Source organism: Sorghum bicolor, chromosome 4 (assembly GCF_000003195.3).
Source record: "Sorghum bicolor cultivar BTx623 chromosome 4, Sorghum_bicolor_NCBIv3, whole genome shotgun sequence".
NCBI classification, from domain to species: domain Eukaryota; kingdom Viridiplantae; phylum Streptophyta; class Magnoliopsida; order Poales; family Poaceae; genus Sorghum; species Sorghum bicolor.
This window is the reverse complement of record NC_012873.2, coordinates 53,357,568-53,385,226: the sequence shown is the minus strand read 5'-3', so window position 1 is coordinate 53,385,226 and position 27,659 is coordinate 53,357,568. Positions and strand designations below refer to the sequence as shown.

Below are 27,659 nucleotides of genomic sequence, written 5' to 3'. Positions count from 1 at the left end.
TGCCCTCCTTATATTTAAATATGGTTTCAAAAATATAAATTAGCACCAAATTTTTTTTAAGCTCATATCTTGATATTGACAAAACCATCACATATAACTCGTTGTCAACAACATATCACGTATCAATAAAAAAAACTAACATTGTTACTATCGAAATAAATAGATAAAACAATGAACATTCATGCCAAATCAAACCTGTATCGACAGACTCTTATGTAAATAACTTACCTAGTACTATACAAGTACCCAACTTTGGCGCTACCATCATATATTTAGGCCTTGTTCAGTTCACTCCGAAAATTTTTCAAGATTTCCCGTCACATCAAATCTTGTGGCACATGCATGAAGCACTAAATATAGAAGAAAACAAAAACTAATTGAACAATTTGTTTGTAATTTACGAGACGAATTTTTTGAGTCTAGTTAGGTTATGATTGGATAATATTTGCCACAACGAAAATGTTACAGTACCCAAATCCGAAATCTTTTCGGAACTAAACAAGACCTTAATTATGTATTGACTTCACCAAGAGATTCTATAACCGGCAACAACGCATTGAAAGTGTCAAATTCTTTCTTACCAAGTCTTTGCCGAGTGCTGACGCATCCTGAATTGCTGATCTTCCTTGGTCAGTCAAGTCAACCAGCAGCCACATTGCAACATGACCCGGCCGGCCGGATGCATTGCCCGCATGGCGCATCTCATGATCCTCGTGTTAGCTTTTTTTGTCCATGTCGTTTTCAGTGTCAAGCCTAACAGACCGAATCAAGCGACGACAAATGACAAATCGGTTGGCCAGTTGGGCACTCCCTCGTTGAATTATTAGTTCAGTTTGTATCTATACTATAATGGACCAATCAAAATTATACTTGGTATACCCAGGATTGCGTCCCCAGCTGAGACAGCTCAACCACTATGTACCAAAGATTTTGTACCCAGAATTTAAACATCATTAAGATCAATGGCTCCTAATCCTCTTTCAAAGACTCCAGCACAATCTAAGGGCCGACATTATTTGGACTAGTATAATGCCCGTACTAACGCTACGGTAACATTTGGTAATTCTAATCAAACAATAAAATATGATTTACCTGCATAATACTTATAATTTCAAGAGATTTGGATCCAATATTACAACGGGAACTAACCTTGCCAAAGTCAACTTTATTATCATGGGTTCGACAATAATACCATTACAAAACAAGACACTTGACACAAAAGTTGAAACAACACTCAGTCTTTGACATGACATATTGGCAAAACATGCACATTTACACATAACTTTATTTCTCTCCACTCCAAACTTCTTAATTCTTAAGCTTTGCAGCTACCGACCTTCCTGCTAAGCTCATGATCGATCAGACTGTACTTGCACGTGTCAACAAAAGAAACAAAAAAGAAATCTCACGAACATCTATGCAAATGAAACAACCAATGAATATCTTTTAGTAATCAAGCATAGATTAAGAAAATATTTACAATTACAAAAAGCAATTTAAACAATTCCCACCAACAAACATTGCTTGCATCTAGTCATATAGGTCAGCTCTGCAATCCTACAGTGTACAATTAACTACTTTAGTATTGCTGCTGACAATAACAAACCGACAACCAAGACAAAACCACTCCAGTATTGCACCCAACAACAGCCAAAAGAAAACTACTTGAGTACTACACCTTCAATAGCAAACCAGTAGCTAGAAAGATATACACAGAGAAATACAGGAGCACATGCCTAGCCAGCAAGATGGCTTCAGGTCTTCAAGCTCCACTATCTTCATAAGGTGCCCTTATAGCTTCTAATTCGCTAGTGCTTTGTCCACTGGTCTCAAGTTACACAACATGATTTAATTTCTGAGATAGCCAAAATAGTTGCATTATCATTGACATAGGGAACACATACCAGAAGCAGCAATTGCTTGCCTAAAGTCGCAGCCAAATGAAATATGTATATGAGAAGACAAAGCAAATGAGTGTAAATCTAGCCTGAGATGTAGATTCATAAATATGCAACCGAAAGAGAGCTAAACATCGAGCTTATAATCGTGTTGAACGCTAATTAGCCCATCCCATCAAGTATCCACCTAGATTATTTTTTTCTTATAAAAAAAGAAGGGCACATAAGAAAGATGCTAGAAAATCCTAAAAAATGAAATATAACATGTGACTAAATTTGGAAACTGAGATCGCGCCACTTTCAAGGCTTTACCTAGGTAACATTTTCTAGGTAACATTTTCTGTAGCAAGAGATCATTGTCTGAACTCTGGAACTACTTGGGCTCCAGATAAAAAGTAGGCCCGAGACCTCACCTTGTGGTGACATATTTTGGCTCACTTAAACTATAGTAGGAGTTACACTAATGTATATAGGAAAATTCTTTGCAAGAGCAGAATCTTGAAAAAAAAAATTGCATAAAAGAATTCTCATAACTGTTGACTATACACCTCACATGTCTTGATTTGAATGGGATTGAAGAAAAGAAACAGAAAAGGGCAAAATAAAAGAGTCTATTTACCTTGTGAGAGACAAATGAACATACAATACTAATTTGGTAAAGGAACATACTTATTGCACTTTGTTGAACACAAACAAGGATTATTAATTTTGTTTCAGGAACGATATACAAACCGTTAACAGATACACCATCCGTATTTAAAGGTTTCTGTTGCCTAAATGGCCATGGTTCATTAGCAGATAGACCACTACCAAAGGTTTCTGTTGCCTAAAGTTTTAAATCCTAATAAGATGTTCCTTGAACTTGCATGTTTTTTATGCTTCACGATAAAGATTACCAATGTTATTCAGGTAAAGGTTTCTCTATTCATAACTTCAACATGAACGCAGTATTATTCCAAGTTGTTCTAACCAGGAAACCTTCAGAGCATTCAGTTGCTGTCAGCATGGCATTGCACTTTAGCAAAATATTACATTTCCTACTATTAATCTAACACAGTTTGCTGCAAAATTATTGATGCACCTCAAGTCAACCATCTCTACTGTAAGTCTGAACCAGGGTTTGCTAGAGCATCAAAAGTAAAAAAAATACAGAGTAGGGCCATTTCAATTCTGCTAACCATCGTTTCTATGAGAAAAGCACTTGTGAAACTACACTCACAGAATCTAAAAATTAAGCCAGACAACTCCACATGTTCATATCATCCTTAGGCCTTAGGTGCAGGATGCAGTGAACATCTAGACTAAAAAAATCACACATTCTTTTTTTAGGTAATCGGTGGGGGAGTTGTCCCCACCTTTTCCATTGCATTGGAGCTGCAGAACCACCGCAGATCAATTAAAAGAGTAGCAGAACAAAAATCGCACCTTCTAGCATCCAGCATTAAACTTGCAGAACACATGATAACCAGGTAATCTATGAAACAAAATCGCAGAGAGGAAGGGAATGCATTACCCCTGTGCGTAGCCTCTTGATGAGAGGCATCGGCTTTCTCTTTAGACCCTTCTATAACCTAAATCCAAACATATACCTAAAAAAAGGCATAAAACGCAATCAAAACAGCAGGAAACATCCATCATCGAGCACGGAATCCAATCGCCAACAACACTGTTTTTTGCTACAGCTAGCGCTTACCTTCTGTGGCGTGGTCGAGATGCCTTGGTTTTGCGTTTGCAAGAGCAGCTGCTTGGCTGGAGGCTAGTGGCCGAGGAGCCTTCGAGGAAGTAGCCTGCATCACCGTCGTACGACTCCACGCCGCCCGCGTAGGTGTCAGTAGAACTCCATGACGCCCACATAGGTGCTGAAGCCCAGGTATGCCTTCCGCCCCGCCCGTCCCACCAGCGCCTCCATCCCTTGTTGGCTCGCCTCCACCAGCGTAGGCATCAGGAGCAGCGGCGGCCTGGGAGAGGCCAAACGGAGGCGGAGCAGCGCCGGCAGTCCTGGGCTCCTGGCACCTTGCCCACAACGAAGAGGTCGTTCCCCAGCACCTCCACCTCCCTAGTCTGCGCCACCATCTCGCTAGCGCTCGCAGTACTCCATGCCCAAGTAGCCGCCGCCATCGCCGATGGCGGTGGCAGCGTGGACGCTGTTGGCCTAGTCCAGGAACTCCCGCAGGGGCCTTGTGCTCCTTGATCGGGTTGAACTCGGGACGGTAAAGCTGGCACCTTCTAGGCACCGAGAAATCAGGAAGCAGAGAGAGATTTCTTTTTGGAAACCGAAAATCAAGAGAGGGCGACGTGCGAGATCGAGAGGGGAAGTTTTGTCTGTAGTGTCGGGCGGGGATCGTGCGAGTAAGGCAGGCGTTGAAGCCTGGAATTCTCCGTGGCCACACGATCGTGGTGATGCCTTCTGAGAGCAGATCTATATCGTTGATTTGCAAGCGGATGGTTTTCTGGGTGCAAATTCTTAAGTGAATGGAGCAGAGGTTATCTCTCTGTGGGACAAATTCTTGGGTAGACAAAGCATAATTTTGGTTGGTCCCTTATAGTATAGATGATGCCAGGCTTCAACGCTGCTTACCCCTCCAAACTCGCGCAATGCATCGCTTAGCCCAGGTTCGATTCCTGCTCGGAGCTCCTTTTATTTTCTTGCGCCCATTTTGCGCCCTTGAGGCCCTGTCACGTGATGCAGCCTGCGCAGGTCGCCGGATGTGTGGTAATCGCCCCCTGCCAATGAGGAGATTGTGTCTCTCCATCCAAATAAAATTTCTCTCTTATTTTTTTAATCTATCTTTATATTTATTTTTCCACATAGGTTTAACGCTCGATTACCAAAATTATTCTATTTTATTGTTTCTACAAATGAGAATCTAATTATTTATCTTCAGACCACATACATATTGACTCATGCCACCAAATATTAGTACAAATCATATCTTGTTTCTAAACTCTTTTCCAAGATAAATCGGAATATGCACATGGTAGCATGTATAATAAAATTATTTTTTTCATGTGAGTGAACGAGGTATGAGTGGGAGGCAATTCCATAATCCTCATTCCTAAATCTCTAACCCTAGCCGACCAGACATAATGTGGTGGCAGCACTGCTGGTTCCCAGTGTCCTAAGCTCCTGGCATCGTGGGACGTGTAGCGCGGGCGCGACCTCTATCCCTATGCTATGCCTACATGGCGACTGGCGAGGGCGCACATCGGTCATGAGGTTAAAGACAACAGCTAAGTGACGACTCACCAGACACTAGCAAGGGAATACCCAAGACTCAAATCCTGGCTCCGTCACTGCTCCCCTTCGCACCCCCGCCGCTCCTACTCCCACACGCTGACGGTTCCGTACTAGCCTCTATGCTCGCCTCTGACGGCACCGTCGAGATGGAGGGCGCCACCCGGCGTTGTGACAGCCGTCTTCAGCCACTTCACCTCGCGATGACATAATTAATTGATTTATATTTTTCCCTTTTTTTCTCTGGGTGCGGTGTTGCCGCATGCCATTGCCAACGTCACTTGGCCCCTGATTCCACTGTCACGCCTAGGGTTTTAGCACACCGACGGCGGCAGACCTAGGATGTTTGTTTTCTTGCGCTGATGTCACGCAAGCACGCGCCGGCGTTCACGCCGGAGGTGGTCACCGCCTCCGCGTCAATCGGGGCTGGCCAGCCGCATAACCTACCCGTGCTCCAGGCAAAGATGAAGCGCGACTGCCACTTCGAGTCCTCGGTGTTCCTCTTCCAGCAGCAGGCGGCGGTGGCTGCGACCTCGTCCTCGGGAGGTGGCCAAGGAGCTCGGGAACCTCGCGCTGTTCCTCGCCCACGTCGCGCCTTTCTACCCGGATGACCTCGCCGATTTGCCTGACCAGATCGGGGGTTTGCTCCGACACCAAAGCGCGCAGGCTGCCGCCGGGGCTCAGGTCGCACCTCTTGCAGGCGCTTATACTGCTGGTGAACCGAGCGTTAAATAGTTTTGGTGTTACTGTTGTGTTTGTTTCTGTCTTTTAGTTGCATTTTATTCTTGCAAATGCAAAATGGTTAAGTTTTTGTGGAGTTTGGAGTTTAGAATACATATCCTTGTGGTAAGCTTAGAGGAAGGATGCCAACAGATTAAAGGATGCCAACAGATCGAACTGAGGCTTGTGGTTCGTCCCCGTTGTTATCCCCTTAAAAGGTTTGTATCTCTGAAGCAATTATTTAGAGGCAAATCAAGATTCTAATTTCCCATTATAAGACCGTTGATGTGTGCTGCATTTGATCTGCTGCATGTTTTTTTATCTCATCATGCTTTATTTCCTACAACTTTACTGGTTGTGATTCTGTCTTGTTAATTTTAACTTTATGATTGTCCCTGTTCCATGATTGGAAATCTATTTGAGCACTCAATGAGTGACGTCATTGTTAAATCCATTTCTGATTTGAAGATGCATGCCAACATGCTTTATCAATGACATCTGAAAACTGGAATAGTATGTGCTTATGTTTCACCAACTGATTATCAATGGGATTTTTCCTGAATAAACAACCCAGCTACCTGTCCATTTTGATAATTCTACAACTTGTTGCTCATGAGGCAAGAATACTGAGTTCAGATGGTATGTGATGATTATAGCTGCTATTTGTGGCACTTTTTTTGCTTGTCCAAAATGCAAACACTCATTAGGTGAAGCACTTCTTGCCTTCAAGAAGGAAGCTACAAACAGATGGAGTCTTTCTAAATTGGTGTGAGCAAGATACAGACCCATGCAATTGGAAGGATGTTATATGTGATAGCCATAGAAATAGAATGATTAATTTGTAAGAACAAAAGAACCGTTCTTTAAGCTAACTTGGTTTGCAATAGTAATTTGTTTTTTTATGGGATATAATTTCTCTAATATTAAGAGAATGAAATTTCAGTATCTTCTAATACCTTTAGATAATATTTTTTCTTTGGTAAGTTAATTAGCAAATTTCTGTGTAAAAGGTGCAGTTGCTTGTACGTAAATGAGAGTTGGTTTCATCAGGTGTGTATAAGTTTGTGTGTGTGATTGGATAACAAGAAGGAAACTACAAACAGATGGACTCTTTTCTACAAAGGAGTAAAAAAATAATTCAAATAAGTTCTAGCTTACACTAGACATATTTTACCTTTTATCTGGTTTGGTGCATCTGTGGGTGTTGTTGGCACTTTCATTTGTACATGCTTGCATGTGTAACTGAATAATGTTGTTTTTTGCTTCTATTTCTGCAGTCGCCTCTTGGTTGGAGATCAAGTTGCGCCTGCCCGGCTTCACTAGATCTCAGGGGTTCAAAGCAACTTCATGGATGCATACAGGCTGTGGTCATTCGTGAGCTTGTGGACAAGTTCTTGGAACTAATTTCGTGGCGGAGAGGTTGAAGAACCCTGTGCTCAAGAATAAAACAGAAGACATTCATGGTGGAGGCATACACTGGCAGCAAGCAACTAATCACACCTCCGCCATATTGAGGGTGAGTTTTCTAGGTTCTCATGATTTATTTATTAGATAATGCCCATCTAGAATGGTTACATTTTGAGAGTTATGGTTAAATCAAGGTATTCCTTTTTTATATCAACCAGTTGCAATTATCATATACAAGTCTTATGAGTTCCTGCCGATCAATTACCTCGTGATGCCCTCTTCCACATGGTGTTTTTGTCACCAATAAACTTTTTACCGGCCCACATCTTCCTCTCACCCGCTGTTAATCAAATGACTTCCCTTCGCTATCGCTATCTGTATCTGCAAGCTGTAGCTAATTTTTCAACCATAGCAAAATATTACCGTAGCGTTAGCACGTGCATTATACTAGTACTACTATTAGTAACAAAGCATCTCCAACAGTTCTCATTCATAATTTTTTTTAGCAAAGTGAGGAAAAACTCTCTCCAACAGTTTGATATCTTAATTCTCCATCTTTTCTAACTTGACATCTCTCTATCTAGCGCGTAAATATACGCATGTGCCCCATGCTTGGCATCGGTCTTTCTCCTTACGCTTAGTGTGACTCTTCGTTCGTTTAGCGGATCTCTTCGTTTCGCTAGCGGGTTTTTTGGTTTTTAGAAACAAAATTTGCCAAACTATTGGAGATGAGATCTTTTTTTTCTCCCTATATTATTTTGGGAGTTGACAAACAACAAGATTTAACAAATAAATTTTGCCAAACTGTTGGAGGGCAGTTCAACTCGTCATTTTGGTTGCCTTTAGTCATCTCAAAATGAAAATGACCATTAAACATGCCATCTTTTGCGAATACATTACATGGAGGGAAGTTATCCACAACCTTTATTCTTTCATTTGAGTCAAAACATACGTTAATTTTTGAGGGGACAAAAAAAAAATGTTGCCACGGCGCCTTCGGGTTTGGTCGTTGGACTGTACTTCTACTGGTTGGACAGAATCGAGTTACCAACACTTGATCATCACGTGCCAGGATTTATATATCAAATCGACGATAGCCAAAACCAGCTTGCAGTTGACGCTGACAGGCGCTAACTTTGGTGCTACCCAACTTTGGTGCTACCATCATATATTTAATTATGTATTGACTTCACCAAGAGATTCATAACCGGCAACAACGCATTGATGTGGGCGACGCAAGTGTCAAATTCTTTCTTACCACGTCTTTGCTGACGCATGCTGAATTGCTGATCTTCCTTGGTCAGTCAAGTCAACAAGCAGCCACATTGCAACGTGACCCGGCCGGCCGGCCGGATGCATTGCACGCATGGCGCATCTCATGATCCTCGTGTTAGCTTCTTCTTTTTTTGTCCATGTCGTTTTCAGTGTCAAGCTTAACAGGCCGAACCAAGCGACGACAAATGACAAATCGGTTGGCCAGTTGGGCACTCCGTCGTTGAATTATTAGTTCAGTTTGTATACTACTACTAGTAACGAGGTAGTTCAACTCGTCATTTTGGGTTGTCAACTGGTCAAATGAAAGTTTCCTTTAGTCATCTCAAAATGAAAATGACCATTGAACATGTCATCTTTTGCGAATTCAGATTTTTACATTGCATGGAGGGAAGTTATCCACAACCTTTATTCTTCCATTTGAGTCAAAACATACGTTAATTTTTGGGGGGACAAGAAAATGTTTCCGCGGCGCCTTCGGGTTTGGTCGTTGGACTGTACTTCTACTGCTGGTTGGACAGAATCGAGTTATCAACACTCGATCATCACGTGCCGGGATTTATATCAAATCGACGATAGCCAAAACCAGTTTGCAGTTGACGCTGACAGGCGCTCTCCACAGCGCCAGTTAACAGCTCGCGTTCGTGGATCCAAATATCTCCCTCTTTCGGTCTCACCGCCGCCATTGACCATGCCTGGCCGGCCGAGCAAAACACCAGAAAATAGCCTCCTTCTCGGTGCCTTCTCTCTCTTTATCTTGCCCGCTTCATGCGCCTCGTCGCATCACTGTCTGTCCCCGTCGTCATCGTCACGGCAATGCTCGGACACTTCCCGTGTGTTTGGTTGAGGTGCTGGAGCCAATCCGGCTGGGTTGAACCCGTTTTCTGGCTGTTTGAATGGAGGTTGGGAGCGGGTTGGGTTGGCTCCAGGAGAATATTCCTCTCAGATGCGGGTTGGACTCGTCCGTCAAAATCTGGCGGACGGAGCCGCTCCAGCCGGGTTGGCTCCCACCAAACACTAAATTCCTTCAACCAAACACTGAACGGAGCCGCTCTGTCCCCAATTCTTCAACCAAACACTAAAATGGGTTGGCTCCATCCCCAAAATCAGAAGTGCAACCAAACACGGTTGGCTCCGTCCCCAAAAACTGGGTTGGATCCAACCCAACCCACCCAACCCCCAACCAAACACACGGTGCGCCTCCTCCCGGTCCCGGCACTCCGCGTATATATATCGAGTGCCCGACCTACACTGACGCTTCGCCGCGCCACTGAAGGGGTCGTCTGACCGAGCATGACGACGACGACGACGTCCCAGCACCAAGGACCTCCCACGGCGGCGCCAGTGGGGGACGCCGCGGGTAGCGCCATGACGCCCGGCGGCTCCATCACCGTGGCCAGTTCTATCGTCATCTTTGTGATCATCTCCATCGGCCTCCTATCCCTGCAGTACTGCTTCGACGCCCGGGACAGGGAAACCCACCATGGCGCCTGGTCCCGGCGACGCCGCCGCCGTGGCGACGACGCCGACGGGACGGCGGGTTCGAATAATGGTGCCACCCGGACTCGGGGCGTGGACCCGGAGGTGATGCGCGCCCTGCCAGTCACGGTGTACCGCGCCGCTGCCGCGCCGGCGTCGAAGGAGGACGCGGTGGAGTGCTCGGTGTGCCTCGCGGAGCTCCAGGACGGCGAGGAGGCGCGGTTCTTGCCGCGCTGCGGGCACGGCTTCCACGCCGAGTGCGTCGACATGTGGCTGGCATCCCACACCACCTGCCCGCTCTGCCGGCTCACCGTCACCGTCTCCAAGCCCGGCCCCGAGTCGTCTCAAACCCCAGCACCAGCCTCGGCTCTTCGTCCGCTCCCTCCAGAGCCGGCGAACCTGCCGAGGAACGTGCACGTGCTTCTCGGGGTCTCCGACCAGGGCGGCGCGGTCACCGCGGCGAACATCGTCACCGACGACGGAGACGACACGACCGCCGCCGCGCCCGCTTTGGTGATCGAGATTCCTGAGTTGGCGCCCGTGCCGACGCCCACCCCGCGCGACGCCGCCAAGTCGTCGCCGGTCTCAGCGAGGCCGAGGTCGTTTCGGAGGCTGTGGTGTGGAGCTTCGGAAGGCAAGGAACGAGCTCGAGCTCCTCCTGCACCTGCGGCAGCGCCGGCGAAGTAGCCGACGTGGAGCGCGTTACCATCTGCGTGGCCGTCGTGGAAGCAACACGTCCCAAATGTTGATCACGCGGCCAGGCGAGGAAAACGGCTCCGACGCTACTTGGTTGTGATCTTCGCCTTCGGAGTCGCCGGCTCCCTGCAGCGCTGCTTCAACGCGTGCCACCGCCGCGGTGCCCAGCAGTCGGCGTCATCATCGCAGAGCGCGCCTATGGCTGAATTTCTTAATAAGCCTTCTCTTGTTGCTAGTTATATTGCGCTTGGACACTGCCCAGGAAGAGAGACAGCTGTCATATGAATTATGAAGAACACCAGCTGAGAAAAGAGCTTAAGCTGAGGGCTCTTGGTCTTAAGGCTTTTGAAAGATCAAGGCGAAGGCAGGCATCTAGAATAACTTGGCTGAAATCAGGAATGCTTGCACTAGATTTTTCCTCCTGAAGATGTGTGCAAGAAGAAGGAAATATATTTATCTCTGAAAAGACAAGATGGTACGCTAACATGGCAGCACAATGAGAAGGAGCAGATCATTCACGACCACTTCTCCAACCTGATGGGCAGGAAGGTGCCATACGTACTAGAGCCTTCAACTGGGACAGTCTTGACTTGCCCAGGCTACAGGAATTGCCGGGCCTAGAGCTAGACCGACCATTCGGTGAAAATAAAATTGAGCTCGCCATTAAGAGCCTTCCGAGTGGAAAGGCGCCGGAGCCTGATGACTTAACAAGTGATTTTTACAAGCACTTCTGGGCCATAATTAAACCGGACATTCTAAGCGCTTTTCATAGCATTCATATACAACACTTTGCCTACTTAGAGCAACTTAATAGGGCCCAGGTGGTTCTCATCCCGAAGGTGGAAGTTGCTACTGGACCAAAAGACTTTCGGCCAATTAGTTTGGTCCATTCTTTTGCCAAGCTTGTCACCAAGGTTCTAGCTACACGGCTGTCCAATTACATAGACAAGTTGATATCTGATTCACAAAGTGCGTTCATCAAGGGCAGGTGCATTCAAGATAACTTTGTGTATGTTAGAGGGCTTGCGAGACACTACCCCGGTCTCTCTGATGAAGCTTGACATCAGTAAAGCGTTCGATACGGTCTCCTGGGAGTATCTCCTAGAGATGTTGAGCCATAGGGGCTTCAGTACAAGGTGGACAAAGTGGTTAACAGCGTTTCTCGGATTCTCATCATCAAGGGTTATGCTAAATGGGAACACAGGTCCAAAGCTGATGCATGCTCGGGGATTACGGCAAGGCAACCCTCCATCGCCTTATTTATTCATCTTGGCAATGGACGTGTTGAGCAGATTTTTTGACATTGCTACTGAAGAGGGACACTTGACACCACTAAAAGGATGGCAAGCAAGGCTTCGTCTGTCGCTATACGCTGATGGTGGCATGATATTCACCAACCCTGTTAATAAAAATATCGGCTGCATCATGCGGATAATGAAGGCATTCGAAGAGGCTACTGACCTGAACATTAATATGGCAAAAAGCTCGGTGGCCACAGTCAGATGTGCGGATATCAACATGAATGAAATCCTTGGCGACTTCACAGGAACAAGAGTCTCCTTTAATTTCCTATCCAATACCTGGACCTGCCTCTTGTTCCCACATTCGAACTCTGTAATAATTGGACTGATTGTACTCTTGAGTAGATGAAGCCGGATATTTTTATCCTTTATCTAAAAAAACCTGGGCCTGCCTCTCACTCTTGGGAGGACGAGAATGGTACATCTGCAATACATACAAGACAGAGCAATGCTGGCAATGTTTCGAAAGCTTCAAGACCCTTTTCACGCAACTCCTATGGAGAGCAAAGAAAAAATACTTCCCAGGAATTCAGACATGGCTAGAGCATCTTGTGTGATTGCTTTAATCTTTTTTGTTTCTTTATTTGTATCCTAAATAGACTTGTTCTTGATGGTCAAGTTCTAGCTCTTAGCTCTTAATTAGCTTGTATCTGCTAGTTTGCTTTTTTCCTTCTTTGTTTTTGATATCTGTTTTTTTTTGTGCAACCTCCTGGGTTGTCTTAATAAATTTTCAGTAGGGGCTCTTCTGCCCCTCCTGTTCTTTCAAAAAAGACAGAGCAAAGAGCAAGCTAGCTGGATGGCAAGGAAAACTTGTCAATGTGGCGGGTCGGCATGGGCTAGTGAAATCTGTGCTTAGTTCGCTGCCAGTTTATCTATTGACAGTGATCAAGGCGCCAAAGCAATTCTTAAGAGAAATTGATAAGATGAGGAAAAAATTCCTGTGGGCTGGAGATGGTGAACTCACTGGAGGAAAATGTAGGGTGGCATGGCCAACAGTTTGTACACCACAACCAAACAGTGGACTAGGCATTAAAGACCTCGATCATTTTAGCCAATCACTTCATCTCAGATGGCTGTGGTTTAGTTGGGACACCAGGCAAGACCTTGGGAAGGCCTGCAGGTTCCTGTAACTGATGAAGATAGAGCTATTTTCAATGCAGCCACAGTTGTCCAGCTGGGAAATGGTAAGAAAGCGTCCTTCTGGAATTCACGATGGCTTAATGGTGAAACTCTGGCTGCACGATTTCCGATGCTGCACAAACATTTCAAATGGAACATAATAAGGCACCAGGGCCAGATGGTTTCCCTCCAGAGTTTTATCAGGTGTTCTAGAATGTAATAAAAGAAGATCTGATGGCTCTGTTCACAGATTTCCATCACGGAAACTTATCGCTAAATCGCCTTAATTTTGGCAATTTATTTTTTTTTGCCAAAAAATAAAGATGTGAAAGTCATTCAGCAATACAGACCGATCTGTCTACTAAATGTGTCTTTCAAAATCTTCACAAAAGTTGCAACCAACAGGTTGTCTACTGTAGCACAAAGGTTAATCAGACCGACTCAGACGGCTTTTTTGCCAGGGAGAAATATTATGGAGGGTGCGGTAATCCTTCATGAGACAATTCATGAGCTACACTCAAAGAAGAAAGATGGAGTCATTTTTAAAATTGATTTTGAAAAGGCGTACGATAAGGTTAAGTGGAGTTTTTTTACAGCAAACGTTGAGAATGAAAGGGTTCTCAGAAAAGTGGTACCATTGGATACAAAGCTTTACGGAAGGGGGTAATGTCAATATTAAGGTCAATGATCAATTAGGTTCTTACTTCCAAACTAAAAAAGGCTTGAGACAAGGTGACCCACTATCGCCCATACTATTTAACATAGTAGTCGACATGGTGGCCATCCTTATTGCCCGAGCGAAAGCAGATGGGCAGGTCGAGGGGGTTATTCCAAACTTAATCGAAAATGGGTTGTCTATCCTTCAATACACGGATGACACATTAATTTTCATGAGTCATGATGCTCAAAAGGCGGTAAATATGAAATTTCTACAAAGTACTTTTGAACAAATGTCGGGCTTGAAGATAAATTTTCACAAAAGTGAAATATTTTGCTTTGGCAAGGCAAAAGACCATGAAGATTTTTATTCGCAGTTGTTTGGATGTGTTATTGGTAAATATTATTTTCGTTACCTAGGCCTACCTATGAACACTAGGAAGTTGAACAATAAAGATTGGAAGATAATTGAAGATCGAATAGAAAAAAGACTGAGTGGCTGGAAAGGAAAGATGCTTTCAGTGGGGGAGGGCGCTTGGTTTTAATAAACTCGATGTTGTCTAGTCTACCGATGTTTATGATGTGTTTTTTTGAAATGCCGAGAGGGGTATTACAAAAAATAGACTGCTTCAGATCCCGCTTCTATTGGCAAAATGATGAACACAAACGAAAATATAGGTTAGCCAAATGGAAGGTTACGTATCAACCCAAGGACCAGGGAGGTTTGGGAATACAAAATTTAGAAACCCAAAATAAAGGTCATTGTCCTTGTACTGACTTGCCCCACAACGAGGGCATTTATCCAGTCCTTCGAAGATTTTACCACGAAAAAGGATACAATGGTTGGGGCATGTATGGATCTTTTCAACACCCATTGTCAATGGATTTATAACCTTCTTAGCATGGTATGTGTTGGAGGGAACTAAGTTTGGCAGTGGCAGCACAGATGACAGAAGATGCAACAGATCGTCGAAACTGTAGTCCGACCTGCCGTACTTAGCCTTCAGGATGAGTAGCTCAAGCACAAAATAGAGCAGTGTCTAGTGTGTTGGATAGCCCTTCTCAACACCATACACAGTCTCCTTTGACGCTATTTTCACCTGCTCTAGTTTTTCTAAGACCCTTCTTCTGTTGTAGTATTTCTGGTCCAATGGCCCAAAGCATTTCCTCTAAGTTGTCAAAGTTTTCTGCATCCCCCTCACATGCTCCAGCATCATCATTGTCGACACCGCCAACATCACCATCATTATTGTTGACACCACCGACATCATCACCACGTGCTTGTTCATTGGTTGAATCTTGTTGCATTTGTGGTTCAAACATGTCTGAGTATTGGGACAACAATTGGCCTTTGACATCATCTTTTGGTCATCATCGTTGCCGTCAAGAACCATTACTTCACCATGATGAAGCCATACTGTGTAGTCTAGAACAAATCCTCGCCTAATCAGATGTGATCAGATGATTTCCACATCATAAGTTGCCAAGTGGTTCTTGCAATCTTTGCAGGGACAAATAACTAAACAATTAGTCCCTGCTGACAATGTCTTTGCATGATTCAACATGATTGTAATAAATTTGTCCACCTCATCAGCATAGGCTTGCGAGTACCTTGGCAAACCATACATCCAAGTAGCCTTGTCCTCCATCTTTACAAAAATAAAAAATAAAGTAATTACTTGAGAATAATTATTAGTAACAATTATTAGCAATAATTGTGTCACGAATGATTATTAAGCATAATTATTAGCCACAATCAATAAGTAACCTTTATTATCTATCATTATTAGCAACAATTATTAGCTATCATTATTAGCAATAATTGTGTTAGGAACGATTATTAGGCACAATTATTAGTACCAATTATTATCTACCATTATTAGCAACAATTATTTGCAACAACTATTAGTTTACCAACAACTATTCATGCCAACCACATTCCAATTTCATGAAACAAAAACTAAAAAAGGAAATCCTAGATCTACAACATGCCTTTTCTCTCCATACATGAAACTACAATTAATCTCCACTAAAATCAAGCTATATCACCTAATTGAGGGTGCAAGGTGATGTCTCTACCTAATCTACACTAATAGCATCAAAGATAACCTCCAATTTGGTCAACACAAAGCTCAAGCTCCATGGAAGAGAGAGAAGACCAAAATGTAAATTGCTCACTAGTCAACCAATAAAACTTGGATTAGAGGGTGGGAATAGCATTTTCTTACCTTAAACAAGCTCCACCAAAGGATTTGAGTTCAAAACCTCCCCTTACCAGAGTAATTTTAGGGAGGTTCCCAAGGCCTCCCAAGCCTTTTTTCGAGTAGAAGTGAGTGGCTCGGGGAGGAAGAAGGTGGGGAAGCCACTTATAGTTACAGACCACTGTAAGGGCGGCTGGATCACCAACCACCCCTACAGTGGTTTGTTATAACGGAAGCTGGTGATCCAGCCGCCCCTACAGTGCCTCCCCCACTGTAAGGGCGACTGGTAACACTAGCTGCCCCTACAGTGGCCTGGCTGCCGGCTAGCCACTGTAAGGTGGCTCCAAAGCCAGCCGCCCCTACACTGGAAGGGGAGTGTTCTCTTAGTAAGTTTTTCGCGTAGTGTCTATGTCTTGGGTGTTACCAGATGCTCTTTGTCTAGAGTGCAGGCCTAACCGGGATAGTCTTCAATACTTTTCTGGTAATTTAGATGCTCCAATTTTCTTTGACATTGTTTTCAGGTTTGGCTTACCAATTCCTTTAACTTCTATGTAGGTCAATGTAACTCAGTTTTTTTAATGGAAGACCTATACTTCTCAATGTCAAATTTCTATTTTAGGTGGGTTAGAGGGATTCCTTGTTGTGCGGCAACTAGATACTGGAAAGAGAAGTAAATTTCTTATGATTTTTTTGCTATTTTTGTGTGGCAAACTTTGCTAGGAATTTTGACTGACAGAAGGAGTCTGTGGAAATCAGGAAGTCTAATTTGGCCTTAGATTGCAGAACTGCAAGAATAGCATGCCAAAATGGAATCAATAACAAATTCATGGTTTCATTGGTGCATTGGTTCTATATTTACATCATAATAAGAAACCATATATGCAACTGAGATTGGATAAATCATGTTTTGGAAAAAAAAAAGTTGTACTACATAAGCATTTATGAACTTATTACATAAGTAATTTTGCAGTGGGGTATCACACAAGCTGTTACTAAAACATCTTAGTTATGTTTGGTTTGGCGCCATCACTAGTCACGCCACGCTCGTGGCCACCACGGTATGCTGGCTGCTGTTTGGATGGCGTATACATTGAGGCAGCCACGGTAGGTTGTCCTTTGTCGTTTGCTTCTGTCACTTGTCTTCTAGCATGTAATAAATGCGTTGTGGTTGTGGCAAATGTGGCGTCCAATTCGACCGCCACGTTGAGGCCGCCACAGACGCAGTGTGGCATGGTTTAGCCAGAATCCAAACGGCCCCTAAAACTGCTCCACCTAGATTTTTTTTAGATAATGGATAGTTTATATCCGGCTTCATCTACAAAAGTAGACTCAGGCCCCCAAGGTGTCAGACAACCAACGAACTTGCAACAATGCAATTCAATTTATGCAGGTACCAACAATGATGGAAGGAGTGCAAGAACATTGCAATTGTCTACCAACAATGATGGAAGGAGTGCAAGAACATTGCAATTGTCTACCAACAATGATGGAAGGAGTGCAAGAACATTGCAATTGTCTAGCAATCAAAATCTTTGCAAGTTCCCCATGCTGCTAACTGGTGCTAGGTGCTACAGGGTGGCATCCACAGCTCCGGACATGCTACAGCCAAGTGCATGAAATGCAGGACTAGGAATTTTCATCCTAGATTCAAGCCGTAACCTCAAGCTGTATATCAAGGAGCTAATCAGCAACACCACCTCAGAGTCATCATGGCAGAGGCGGCTGCCCTGGCTCTTGCAGCCTTGGTCTCCACTATGCTTCAGATTGAGGAAGTTTCTTATCTCACTGACAGCCAGCTTCTAGTGGCTATCTCAATGGTCCTGATATCCACAATCCACCTCATTGGGATGTCAAGCCTTTCACTGAAAGGTTCTTATTTTCAGTGGCCAATAGATGAATCCAGGTGCTCAAAGTTCAAAGAGATATGAATGTCACAACTCACATTTTAGCCAATCAAGCATTTAGATCCTCTAAAGATCTCTATAACTCAGTAAATGTATCTTGTTCAAATGCCTCTCATGGATGCAGCTGCCCCTCACAGTTGGCACTGCAATTTGTATCATCATAGTTTTAAATCTCCGGATATTGCTGCCGCTATAGCCCGCTATAGCCTTTTGAGGCAGGGTACCGCTATTTGTGTTCATGTACAATTTAGCCGCTATAGCCCGATTTAGCTCCGCTATTAGCTGTTTTAGACATAAACCGCTAAACACCTTAGCATGCTATTTAAAACTTTAGGATTATCGCAGCAAGATGCTGCTAATAAATTGCTTGCCATTTGTAAAAAATGTGTTGTCCTACTAGGATCAACTGGTCCTGTAGTTCGTCACCAGGCCCGTATATTGGGCAGTGCAAGTGGCGCGACCACACCAGACCCCCAAAAATGAAGGCCCCCCTAATCAGTGTTTAGTCATGAAGTCTAATTACTTTAAGCTCAGTTAGCCTAAGTGTTAGTTGCTTATTTAGTTTCTTGACACAGCTCACAAGAATCTGTGTAAGTATTTACCCATTACTTATGGAGAGATTTGATTGTTTCTATTACTACTAGCAAAAAGCTGCGGATCGTGACAATAAAAAAAGTGCGGACACATACACAGTCACGATCAACTTAGCTGACAAACATAAAAACTTGAAGTATTTATTATAGTTCTTATTATTGAAAATTGTAACCATTAGATAATCAAACCTAATTCAGCTATTTTATTTTGTCTAGATATAGAGGCCCTATTTTATAATTTGCTCCAGGGCCACATAATTCTAGGTACGGCCGTACGGGCTCGTCACACCACTGCAACTTTGCCCATTGCCGTAGATGATGTGGACCATCATGGTAACCATCTCGTTATTCTTCTCCTTCAGTTCGAACACACAGATATCTCCATTTCGCAGACCATTGTCAAAAGTAAATTTGGGCCAGCCTCCTCCTAGAAACTTCCGGTTTTTATAGACGAGGGGTGGGGGGGCATGCAAACGATTTACAGATAGAGTAGCTTTGTTTGATTCAGCAGCGTCTGCATTGAAAATGGATGTGCCTATAAACGAGAGATTTACTGGACACGACACGACCAAAACAAGTAATAATTAACCTGATGATTAGTGACTCAATCGGACGCTTTCTCTTTAATTGCTTTAATGTTCTTTACCTTTATTTACTTTGGATCGAAACAGTTTGTTCCCTGCGTGTGGAATCATTGCCTTGGAAACCAACACATCGAGCTTTCTGAAAAGATATGGGAATGCATTCCTTCCTTGTCGTCGCATCTAGCTTTGAAAAGGAAGACATCGTCCCAGCTCGCTAGCCAGCTTGTTCTCGGGTTGGGTGGGGTGTAAAAATATTCATATATATTATTACTCTACGAGCACAGATAATATTTTCATGCATGCTGCATCGCTTTGGATCCTTGTTAGTCATGGTCATTTGCTAATCTCTAAATGTTATATCAAATCATATATCATATTGCCAAACCTCCTCAGCTGATAGTAACAATATAATCCAGGTACGTACTCTGTTTCATCTCATGGCTAACGTACTGTGCGGTCAATACAATACATTTTTTGCATGCTTTTCTTAGTTGTAATTTTTGTAGCCAATCCATTCCTGTGTGATTGTGTTTTTTTTTAAAAAAAAGGAGGCAGAGCCTCTGCTTTTAAGAAAGCAAGGTAGCAGTTCACATATTGGGAACACCAGTTTAACAAGAAAGCATAAAAGACACTCCCAGTACAAGACTAAATTTCCAACACATCAGACATGAGGATCTCATTAGCCTTGAAGGACTTGAGCCAGCGAGCGATTGAGGCTTTAATCTGCATGATACGTTCCTGATCTTCCTCTTTAAGCTTCACGCTCCATTTCTGCATCAGTGAAAGAGCAATGTACAGAACATCAGTTGGCGCCTTTGGAATCTTCTTTTCAATAGCAATCTTAGGGCCTGTTTAGATTGGGTATAAAAATTTTTTGGGTGTCACATCGGATGTGTCGGAAGGATGTCGGGAGGGGTTTTTAGAAACTAATAAAAAAACAAATTACATAGCTCGTCAGGAAACTGCAAGACAAATTTATTAAGCATAATTAATCTATCATTAGCATATGTGAGTTACTGTAGCACTTAAGGCTAATCATGGAGTAACTAGGCTTAAAAGATTCGTCTCGCGATTCTCAACTAAACTGTGTAATTAGTTTATTTTTTTATCTACATTTAATGTTCCATGCATGTGTCCAAAGATTCGATGGGATGGATGAAAAATTTTTAGGTGGGGAACTAAACAGGGCCTTATTCCCTATTTGCTCTAGGGCCACAAAATTCTAGGTACGGCCGTACGGGCTCGTCACACAGCTGCAACTTTCCCCATTGCCGTAGATGATGTGGGCCATCATGGTAACCATCTCGTTATTCTTTTCCTTCAGTTCGAACACACAGATATCTCCATTTCACAGACCATTGTCAATAGTAAATTTGGGCCAGCCTCCTCCTAGAAACTTCCGGTTTTTATAGACCAATATATTGATTGTCCATGTCTTCTCCTTGTATATGAGCAGCATGAATTTCACATTACATGGAATATATCGAGTAGCAAACTTAAAACAAATTTCTTGTTGGAGTACAGACAGAATGTTAGAAACAAAATACGATGATAGCTTGTCAATCTTAGCAATTGAAAGAAATCAATTTATAGCATTAAAACTAGTAGCCTTTGTATAGTTTATCGTTTCAAAAAAATAAAGTTTATATGATGTAATAAAAAATTCCTTTAAAAAAATATGTAATAACAAATCGTTTGCTAAGATGAAAAGATTCATAGTGTAAAGAAATATATAATTGAAAAAAAGAAAGAAAAAACGAACCATCCAATTGCCATGATTGGGACCATCACCAACATTGCTCCGCTTCATTACTACTACCAAAATGGGGGCTTTGGACTTGATGGATCGCACTTCATTTTCAACCGCCGTCTTTTGGCATTCACATAGCTTTGTCTTAAGTGATATAAAGTAAGGAATGTCTTCTCATATAAAAAAATCACAGAAGATTTATATAATTGAGAAACATTATTTGTGGTCCGGTGCTTGAAGTATCAATATATTGTAGTGCCCCGAATGAGTAAATCTGTGGGAAACCAACCCAAAATCACCCCACTACCAACCCTAGAAATTATACTGATAATGACACAGGAGGAAAACGACCCAACATGCAAAAGTAATCCTTTCGTCAGGCATCAAAGCAAAAGCATCTATACATCAAAGATCAGTAACGAATGGCATTTATGCCTCCTTTTTTCTCTCCTATCTTAATGCAACGATACGCAGCTCTCCTGCGTATTCCAGAAAAAAAAATGGAACAGCATGATAATACTTCAGCTAATATCCCTGTTCTTTTGAATGCGTTCAGTATGTACTAGAAATATCTGAGACTCATTAAGGCTAGTAATTGAGAGATGTGGCGGAAAAATTAGCGACACCATCTACCCATGGCACGCACGACGCATCTACATCCATCTACATAAGTTAGCTATCTCGCAAAAAAAAAGCTACTCAAGCTGAGAAACAAACTCTACAATTCACATGGTCTAATGAGAGGGACAATCCAACGCTGGTACGCCTAGATAGAGCATTTTGTAACTCCGAGTGGGAGGAGAACTTCCCTAATTATGCCCTTACCGCCATGTGGACTGGAGTTTTGGATGTAGACCAAAAATTGAAGGGGGGCTTGGAGTGCTTGGTGTGGCAAACTTAAGGGCTTGGCATAGAATTGTTGCATCTGTACTAGATATTAACTGGTCGGAACAAAAGGATGTCTTTGTGTGGAACTTGAATGCATCCGAAACTTTTACAGTCAAGTCCATATATGCCGCGATAATTAACAATGGAGTTAGAGTGTTACAAGACATTTGGCAAATCAAAATACCAATGAAAATTAAAATATTTCTCTGGTATTTAAAAAAAAGGAGTGGTTTTAACTAAGAATAATTTACTTAGACGATATTGGAAGGGTGACAACCATTGCTGTTTTTGTCATATTTCAGAAACAATAAACCATCTCTTTTTTTATTGAAGGTTTATGCCAAATTCTTATGGCGTTCTATACATATACTTTCTGGTTTAGCGCCCCCAACAGATATGAGTGATCTTTTTTCAGTTTGGTTAAAAAATGGACACAAAAAGTATAACTCATTGTTATTAACAGCGGCGACTGCACTTTGTTGGGCAATCTGGTTAACCAGAAACAATGTGGTTTTTGATAAATGTAGACCAAAATCTTTCTTGCAGGTACTCTTCAGGGGAACGTATTGGCTCCGACAGTGAGCAGGTCTGCAGCGGCATGATGATTAGAGAGACCAACTGGTCAAAGTTGGACAGTTCCTAGAGACATTGGCTTTGCAATTTTTTAGTTCCAATGGGTGGTTGTCCTCAAGATATATTGGTCATGTTTAGTTTAAATCTTATTTCCTTTTGGTTTTCCGCTAGTGGACTGCATAAGTGTTTGTGCCCACTGGCATAAGTGTGTAATAATTGGTCTGATTCTATCTTTTGATAGAAGAAGCCGGGTATAAAATATCTATTATCTAAAAGAAAGATCAGTGGCCCAAGTGCTTGCTGACAATAGATGGATTAGTGATATTGACCACAACCTAAGCCGTGAGATCATTGTCGAATAGACCGAATTGTGGGAGTTGCTGGAAGATATAACGCTATCAGATTCTCAGCAAGACACCATCAGCTGGGTGTTAACAGCAGATGGCGCCTACTCGGCCAGTTCGGCCTATGCAGCACACTTCATTGCAAGGACTAAGTGTGAGCATGCAACGCAACTATGGAAGATCAAAGCCCCACGGAAATGTAAGTTCTCTTATGTCTCCTGCTGCAAAATAGAATCTGGATAGCAGCCCGCCTGCAAGTCAGGGGCTGGCCAAACAAATATTTTTGTCAGCTATGCCTGAGGAATTTGGAAACTGCACATCATCTTTTCTGTGAATGCCCAGTGGCCAAGGAAATCTGGAAACAGGTGGGGAATTGGATTCAGGCGTCGTCTTAGATGCCTGAAAACTGGACTCAAGTTGAACATTTCCAAGCTTGGTTTGTTGCGCTGATTGCTGAAGCACCCCCATCAGATCGCCCTGGAGTGGGATCAGTCATCACCCTTACGATCTGGGAGCTATGGCTGGAAAGGAACAACTGGGTTTTCAAGAAAACAATCAAGACGGTCCAGCAAATTGTGCATTCCATTCAAGATGAAGCGCGCAACTGGATACTGCCAGGGAACAAAGACATGGAGCAGCTTACCCACCCACTGTCTGCTCAGCACAATCGGTTGCCAAGGGTGCTTCCCCCTTAGGAAACATCCTTTTACTAGTTGTCTTTTATTACTAATGTAAATCACTATTAGTTACTTAGGGGTGGCTTGAGACTAGGCTTCTGGGTTGTGGGCAAAAACTGTGGTAGTGGCGCGCCTTCTGCCGCTAACTCGTGTTGTAATTTGCTCTTATCTCATTTCAATGAAAGCCGGTAACGGATCTTTCGAAAAAAGAAGTTTCATCAGTTCCTTCCACTTACCCTTCCTCTTTCTCTTAACCTTCCCCTTTGCTGGTCTTCCTCGTCCTGTCAACAGTTTGTTATGAGTACTTTTTAACAAGTTGATACATAGCCTGCCTTTGTGATATGATGGCAACAGGATAGTGCTAAAGAATAAGTGGAAATTCTGTAGATTAGTGAACTAACCTTTAAGGCATGAATCATGTGATTCCATATTTTCTTCAACGACAACCTCAGCTGCTGAAAAACCCTGCAATTATTGACATCTAATGAGATTTACCAAATAGGCCCTACAGCTCTTTGCCCGTTAACGATTCAACAAGTCATATGATTGCTTGACAGCACTCCAGAAAAGCTTCATGTGACTGGAGACGATCAATACAATGTTTAACATAACATTAACAGGCATACCACTATGCCCCTCACCTATGGTGTGCCTAGTTTTAGTCATAATGGAAACAAAGTACAACAACAATAACATTTAACAAAAGGACTGCATTTTCATACTGCGCATGGTGGCCGTGTAAGCAGGATCTTCCAACAAGTTTGGGTTTATTAACAGTTTTAACAGAGTTTGGACTACCCCATCTGCCCCATATAGAAGGTGCATACTTAACAGTGTTATTCTTATACCATGCCCCCCCCCCCCCCCCCCCCCCCAATGCTGCACTCAGAATATCAAACCCGTATGTGCTAACGTTTTATAGGAAGTAAGATTACAAAGGAAGCCCTGCTACTATCTTTATCTAAAAATAACCATATGACAAGATATTTCAACACTTTATTAAGGTAAAGAATTATGGTTGATTACCCAAATGTTGTTCTTAAAAGGCTTATTTTAAACTTATAGGAAATAATACATTACCCCTTGGCATTTGTGCAGCACCAAACTCATCTTTACCGATTACCATTGAGGGATCTAAGGTGTGGTAACAAGATATTATGCATTGTACGTGTAAACCTACAACAATGGATGGTAATATGCACATAACAATAGATAATAAAAGGTAGAGTGCTAAAAATGTTGTGGTCAGATTAAGGGGTGAATCAAAAGCCAAAACGAGTATCAGGATGCCAAAAGTAGAATTTTACACTAAATTAGATTAACTGTTGTTAACTGATTTATTACAGGTGCAAAATTCAGCCTACATTTTCGTGAGAAGTCAGATCTGCAGTGGATGCAGCTCTTTGATTAACCATTTGTTTACTAGATGGTTCCTGGTGGATCTTTTGCTTGTGGCCCCTGTTCATTGGTCCACTACTTGGCATTCCATGAACTTTGCCACTTCGTATTCTCCCGCATGTACTGTCTTCTGAACCTACATATTCACGACGAGTCAGATCCGCAGTGGTTGTACTTGTAGCTCCTTGATTGTGCTGGATCTTTTTCTGCTTGTGGCCCCTCTTTGTTGGTCCACCACTTGGCATTCCATGAGCTTTTTTGCCACTTCGTAATCTCTTGCATGTACTAGCTTCTGAACCTTCAATAGCTCCAAACTTTGGAGTCCCTTCAGTTGGTTGTTCTAGTGCATCTGTAGTCCCAAGGTTCACTAAATCTATCCCGCATTTATGAATTCCTGGTTTTCCTTGTTGAGAGGCTGTACAGTCAATGGGAAGAGTAACCATTCCATTCTTACTTGCATAGTTGTGCATATTCTCTTGTTGAACATCAACATCTTCATGTGGACTTGGTGCAGCAGTAGTAGTTTCTGCTGGTGATCGTGCATGTTCATTATAATCTGGCACCATCTTTGGATTAACAAGCCCTTGCCATTGCTCTGGAAAGTCCCACTTAAAGCATTCACACACCTACATAAAGTCATAAATATTATATATACAGATGAGAATTCGCTAGTCATTTCTGAAGGCAGTCCAAGAAATTAGATAATCTAGGATCAGCTAGATGGGTCTCACTACGGGAAACACTAGATTTGCCTAGAGCTCTGAGGTTTGCCGAGAGCTTTCTATCGGGCTGTTATGGTGATGGATATTTGGGAGATAACTAGGCCTTATGCTTTGCCAAGAGCTTAAGAGAATGAGGGAGACTATAATTGTTTCTTCATAATTCCTTCCTTCCTTTCCATTGTGCCCCATAGGCTGAATATAAAAGGTACATAGGACTAACACCACTTGTGCCTAGACAATATGGTACTATTCCTATAGACAAATAACTAACAGAGACACTAATTAACACTAATGGGCTTAAGGCCCAACTAGGACACTTGCGCTCTACGACAACCCTCTTTATGCCCATGACACGGCTCTCGGCAAACATGAAATTTGCCCACAGTGACTCTCGGCGAAGAAGTACTCTCGGCAAACAGGTCTTTGCCGAGAGCCTAACTCTCGGCATAGGCAGACTCTCGGCATAGTGGGCTCATTGCCGAGAGCCTAGCTGGAGCTCTCGGCAAAGAGCCTGACGGGGTTAACACCGTTTCCTTTGCCGAGAGCCTAGCTGGAGCTCTCGGCATAGTGGGCTCTCCTGGAGGCTCTCAGCAAAGACTATTTTCAAAAAAAAAATTATCTCTTTGCCGAGAGCCCTCCTGGCAGCTCTCGGCAAAGTTGCCGTCAGCCCGCCGACACCGTAACGGCTACTTTTTTTGCCGAGAGTTGGCTGTGGCTCTCTACAAACACTTTGCCGAGAGCCCGATGAATAGCTCTCGGCAAAGGCCTCTTTGCCGATAAAAGATGTGCCGATAGGCCTTTGCCGAGAGCAAGACTGCCTTTGCCGAGCGTCTGAGGCTCTCGGCAAAGCCCCTGTATGCAGTAGTGTCTCTATAGATTAAAGGAAAAAAGAATATAACGAACTGATGCAAATTCCAGTCCCTGGTGGAGACCAATCATAGCAATTACCTTTTCAGAAAATCCATTCTCACGTGTTTTGGAAATATTAAGGGGGCCATCAATCCGTATGTGGTAACCATCCTCGGACTCAATTGTGCAGTAACCAAGGCGCTTCACTATGGCACAAGAACGGAACAATCGGCGTGCCTTGTTTGGCTTTGAGGAGAATGCTCCTTCACTGTTTCATAGTAGCTACAGCACCGTGAGATCTTTTCTTTGAAGTAAAGATAGTGGAGTGTTAACGTTGTAGATTTTAGTTTCACAAGTGTAAACATTTGACAAGTGTAAATTTTGAATAAGACATAATTTCTGAAATAAAATATATAATTTTGAATCATCAGTAAAGTATCTCTAATGATCAAACAAGATGTGTGAAATTCTAAAACGATACTTTTTTTGGGACGGAGTGAGTCGTAGTTCCCTTTCTGTTTATTTCTTTTTATCTATTTGTAACTACAGCAATTACCCATCAGTGTCCCCATCATGAAGTGATATAATTAGATTCAAAAAATTTGACCTGCAAAATACATACAAACTGTATAAGTATAATTATGGTGAAAAGTTTCTTTTTTGGGGTGGGAACTCAGGCCTAACTAAATATAACAACGGAGAAGGAGATGCCTCATTTGCGGGACGTAAGCTTCTCCAGCGACGCCGATCTTGCCCTCCTTACTCTGATGCCTCATTTGCGGGACGCAAGCTTCTCCAGCGACGCCGATCTTGCCCTCCTTACTCTCGACTCTCTCCAGCCACCATTCTACGAGTGTAACCTAAGAGACGCGCGCGGCGAAGGAACCATGCATCATGCAACCGGCCGCATAGCACAGCTCGCAAAGATGGAAAATAAGAGACACGGAGGGCCGGGTGAGAGGCGCGTACCTGCATATCTCGGCTTGTAGCGGGGGCCGGCCTGGGCGGAGAGCGCCGCCGGGATCCGAGAGGGCTTCCGCCGGTGGAGTCCGGCGCAGGCTGGAAGGGCGCCGGGGTTCGGGGGCTTCTGTCGGTGGAGCCAGGCGGGGGTTGGGACGGCATTCCCCGCGACCGGCTCTTTTGAGACTTCATAATATGGACGATACTGATAGCACCGGATCTGCTAGTATCAGGCGGGATTGGCCAGATCTGGGAATCCATGGTTCGTGTTGGGGAGAACGAGAGAGGATTGGATAAAAGCTACATGGGGAAGAAGATAGCTCGGAGACTGGAGAATGTCAGGGGTCGGCAAACAGGAGGAGGAGAAGAGATGGGCGACGTGAGCAGCAGCGGTGGCGGAGGCGGCGACAGCGGCGGCGGAGGCGGCGACAG

At 43.4% G+C, this 27,659-nt stretch overlaps 1 protein-coding gene and 2 pseudogenes across 1 annotated transcript; 1 reads left to right on the top strand and 2 right to left on the bottom strand.

The window, feature by feature from the left end:
- Positions 474–5,112, bottom strand: LOC110434819. The gene is made up of 3 exons (XM_021459555.1): positions 4,978–5,112; positions 3,592–4,348; positions 474–3,487 (listed from the first exon to the last, which is right to left on the bottom strand). The coding sequence occupies exons 1-3, from the start codon at positions 5,110–5,112 to the stop codon at positions 3,453–3,455; spliced, it is 927 nt and encodes a 308-aa protein (XP_021315230.1). The 3' UTR covers positions 474–3,452.
- On the top strand, positions 9,743–12,379 carry LOC8068901 (annotated as a pseudogene).
- Positions 19,712–27,389, bottom strand: LOC8072582 (annotated as a pseudogene).

Coding starts and splice junctions, on each gene's coding strand:
- LOC110434819 (XM_021459555.1), bottom strand. CDS start 5,112: ATGACCGATGTGCGCCCTCGCCAGTCGCCATGTAGGCATAGCATAGGG. Junction 4,349..4,977: donor CTGCCACCACATTATGTCTG/GTCGGCTAGGGT, acceptor ATTTGCACCCAG/AAAACCATCCGCTTGCAAAT. Junction 3,488..3,591: donor TCTCGACCACGCCACAGAAG/GTAAGCGCTAGC, acceptor GCCTTTTTTTAG/GTATATGTTTGGATTTAGGT.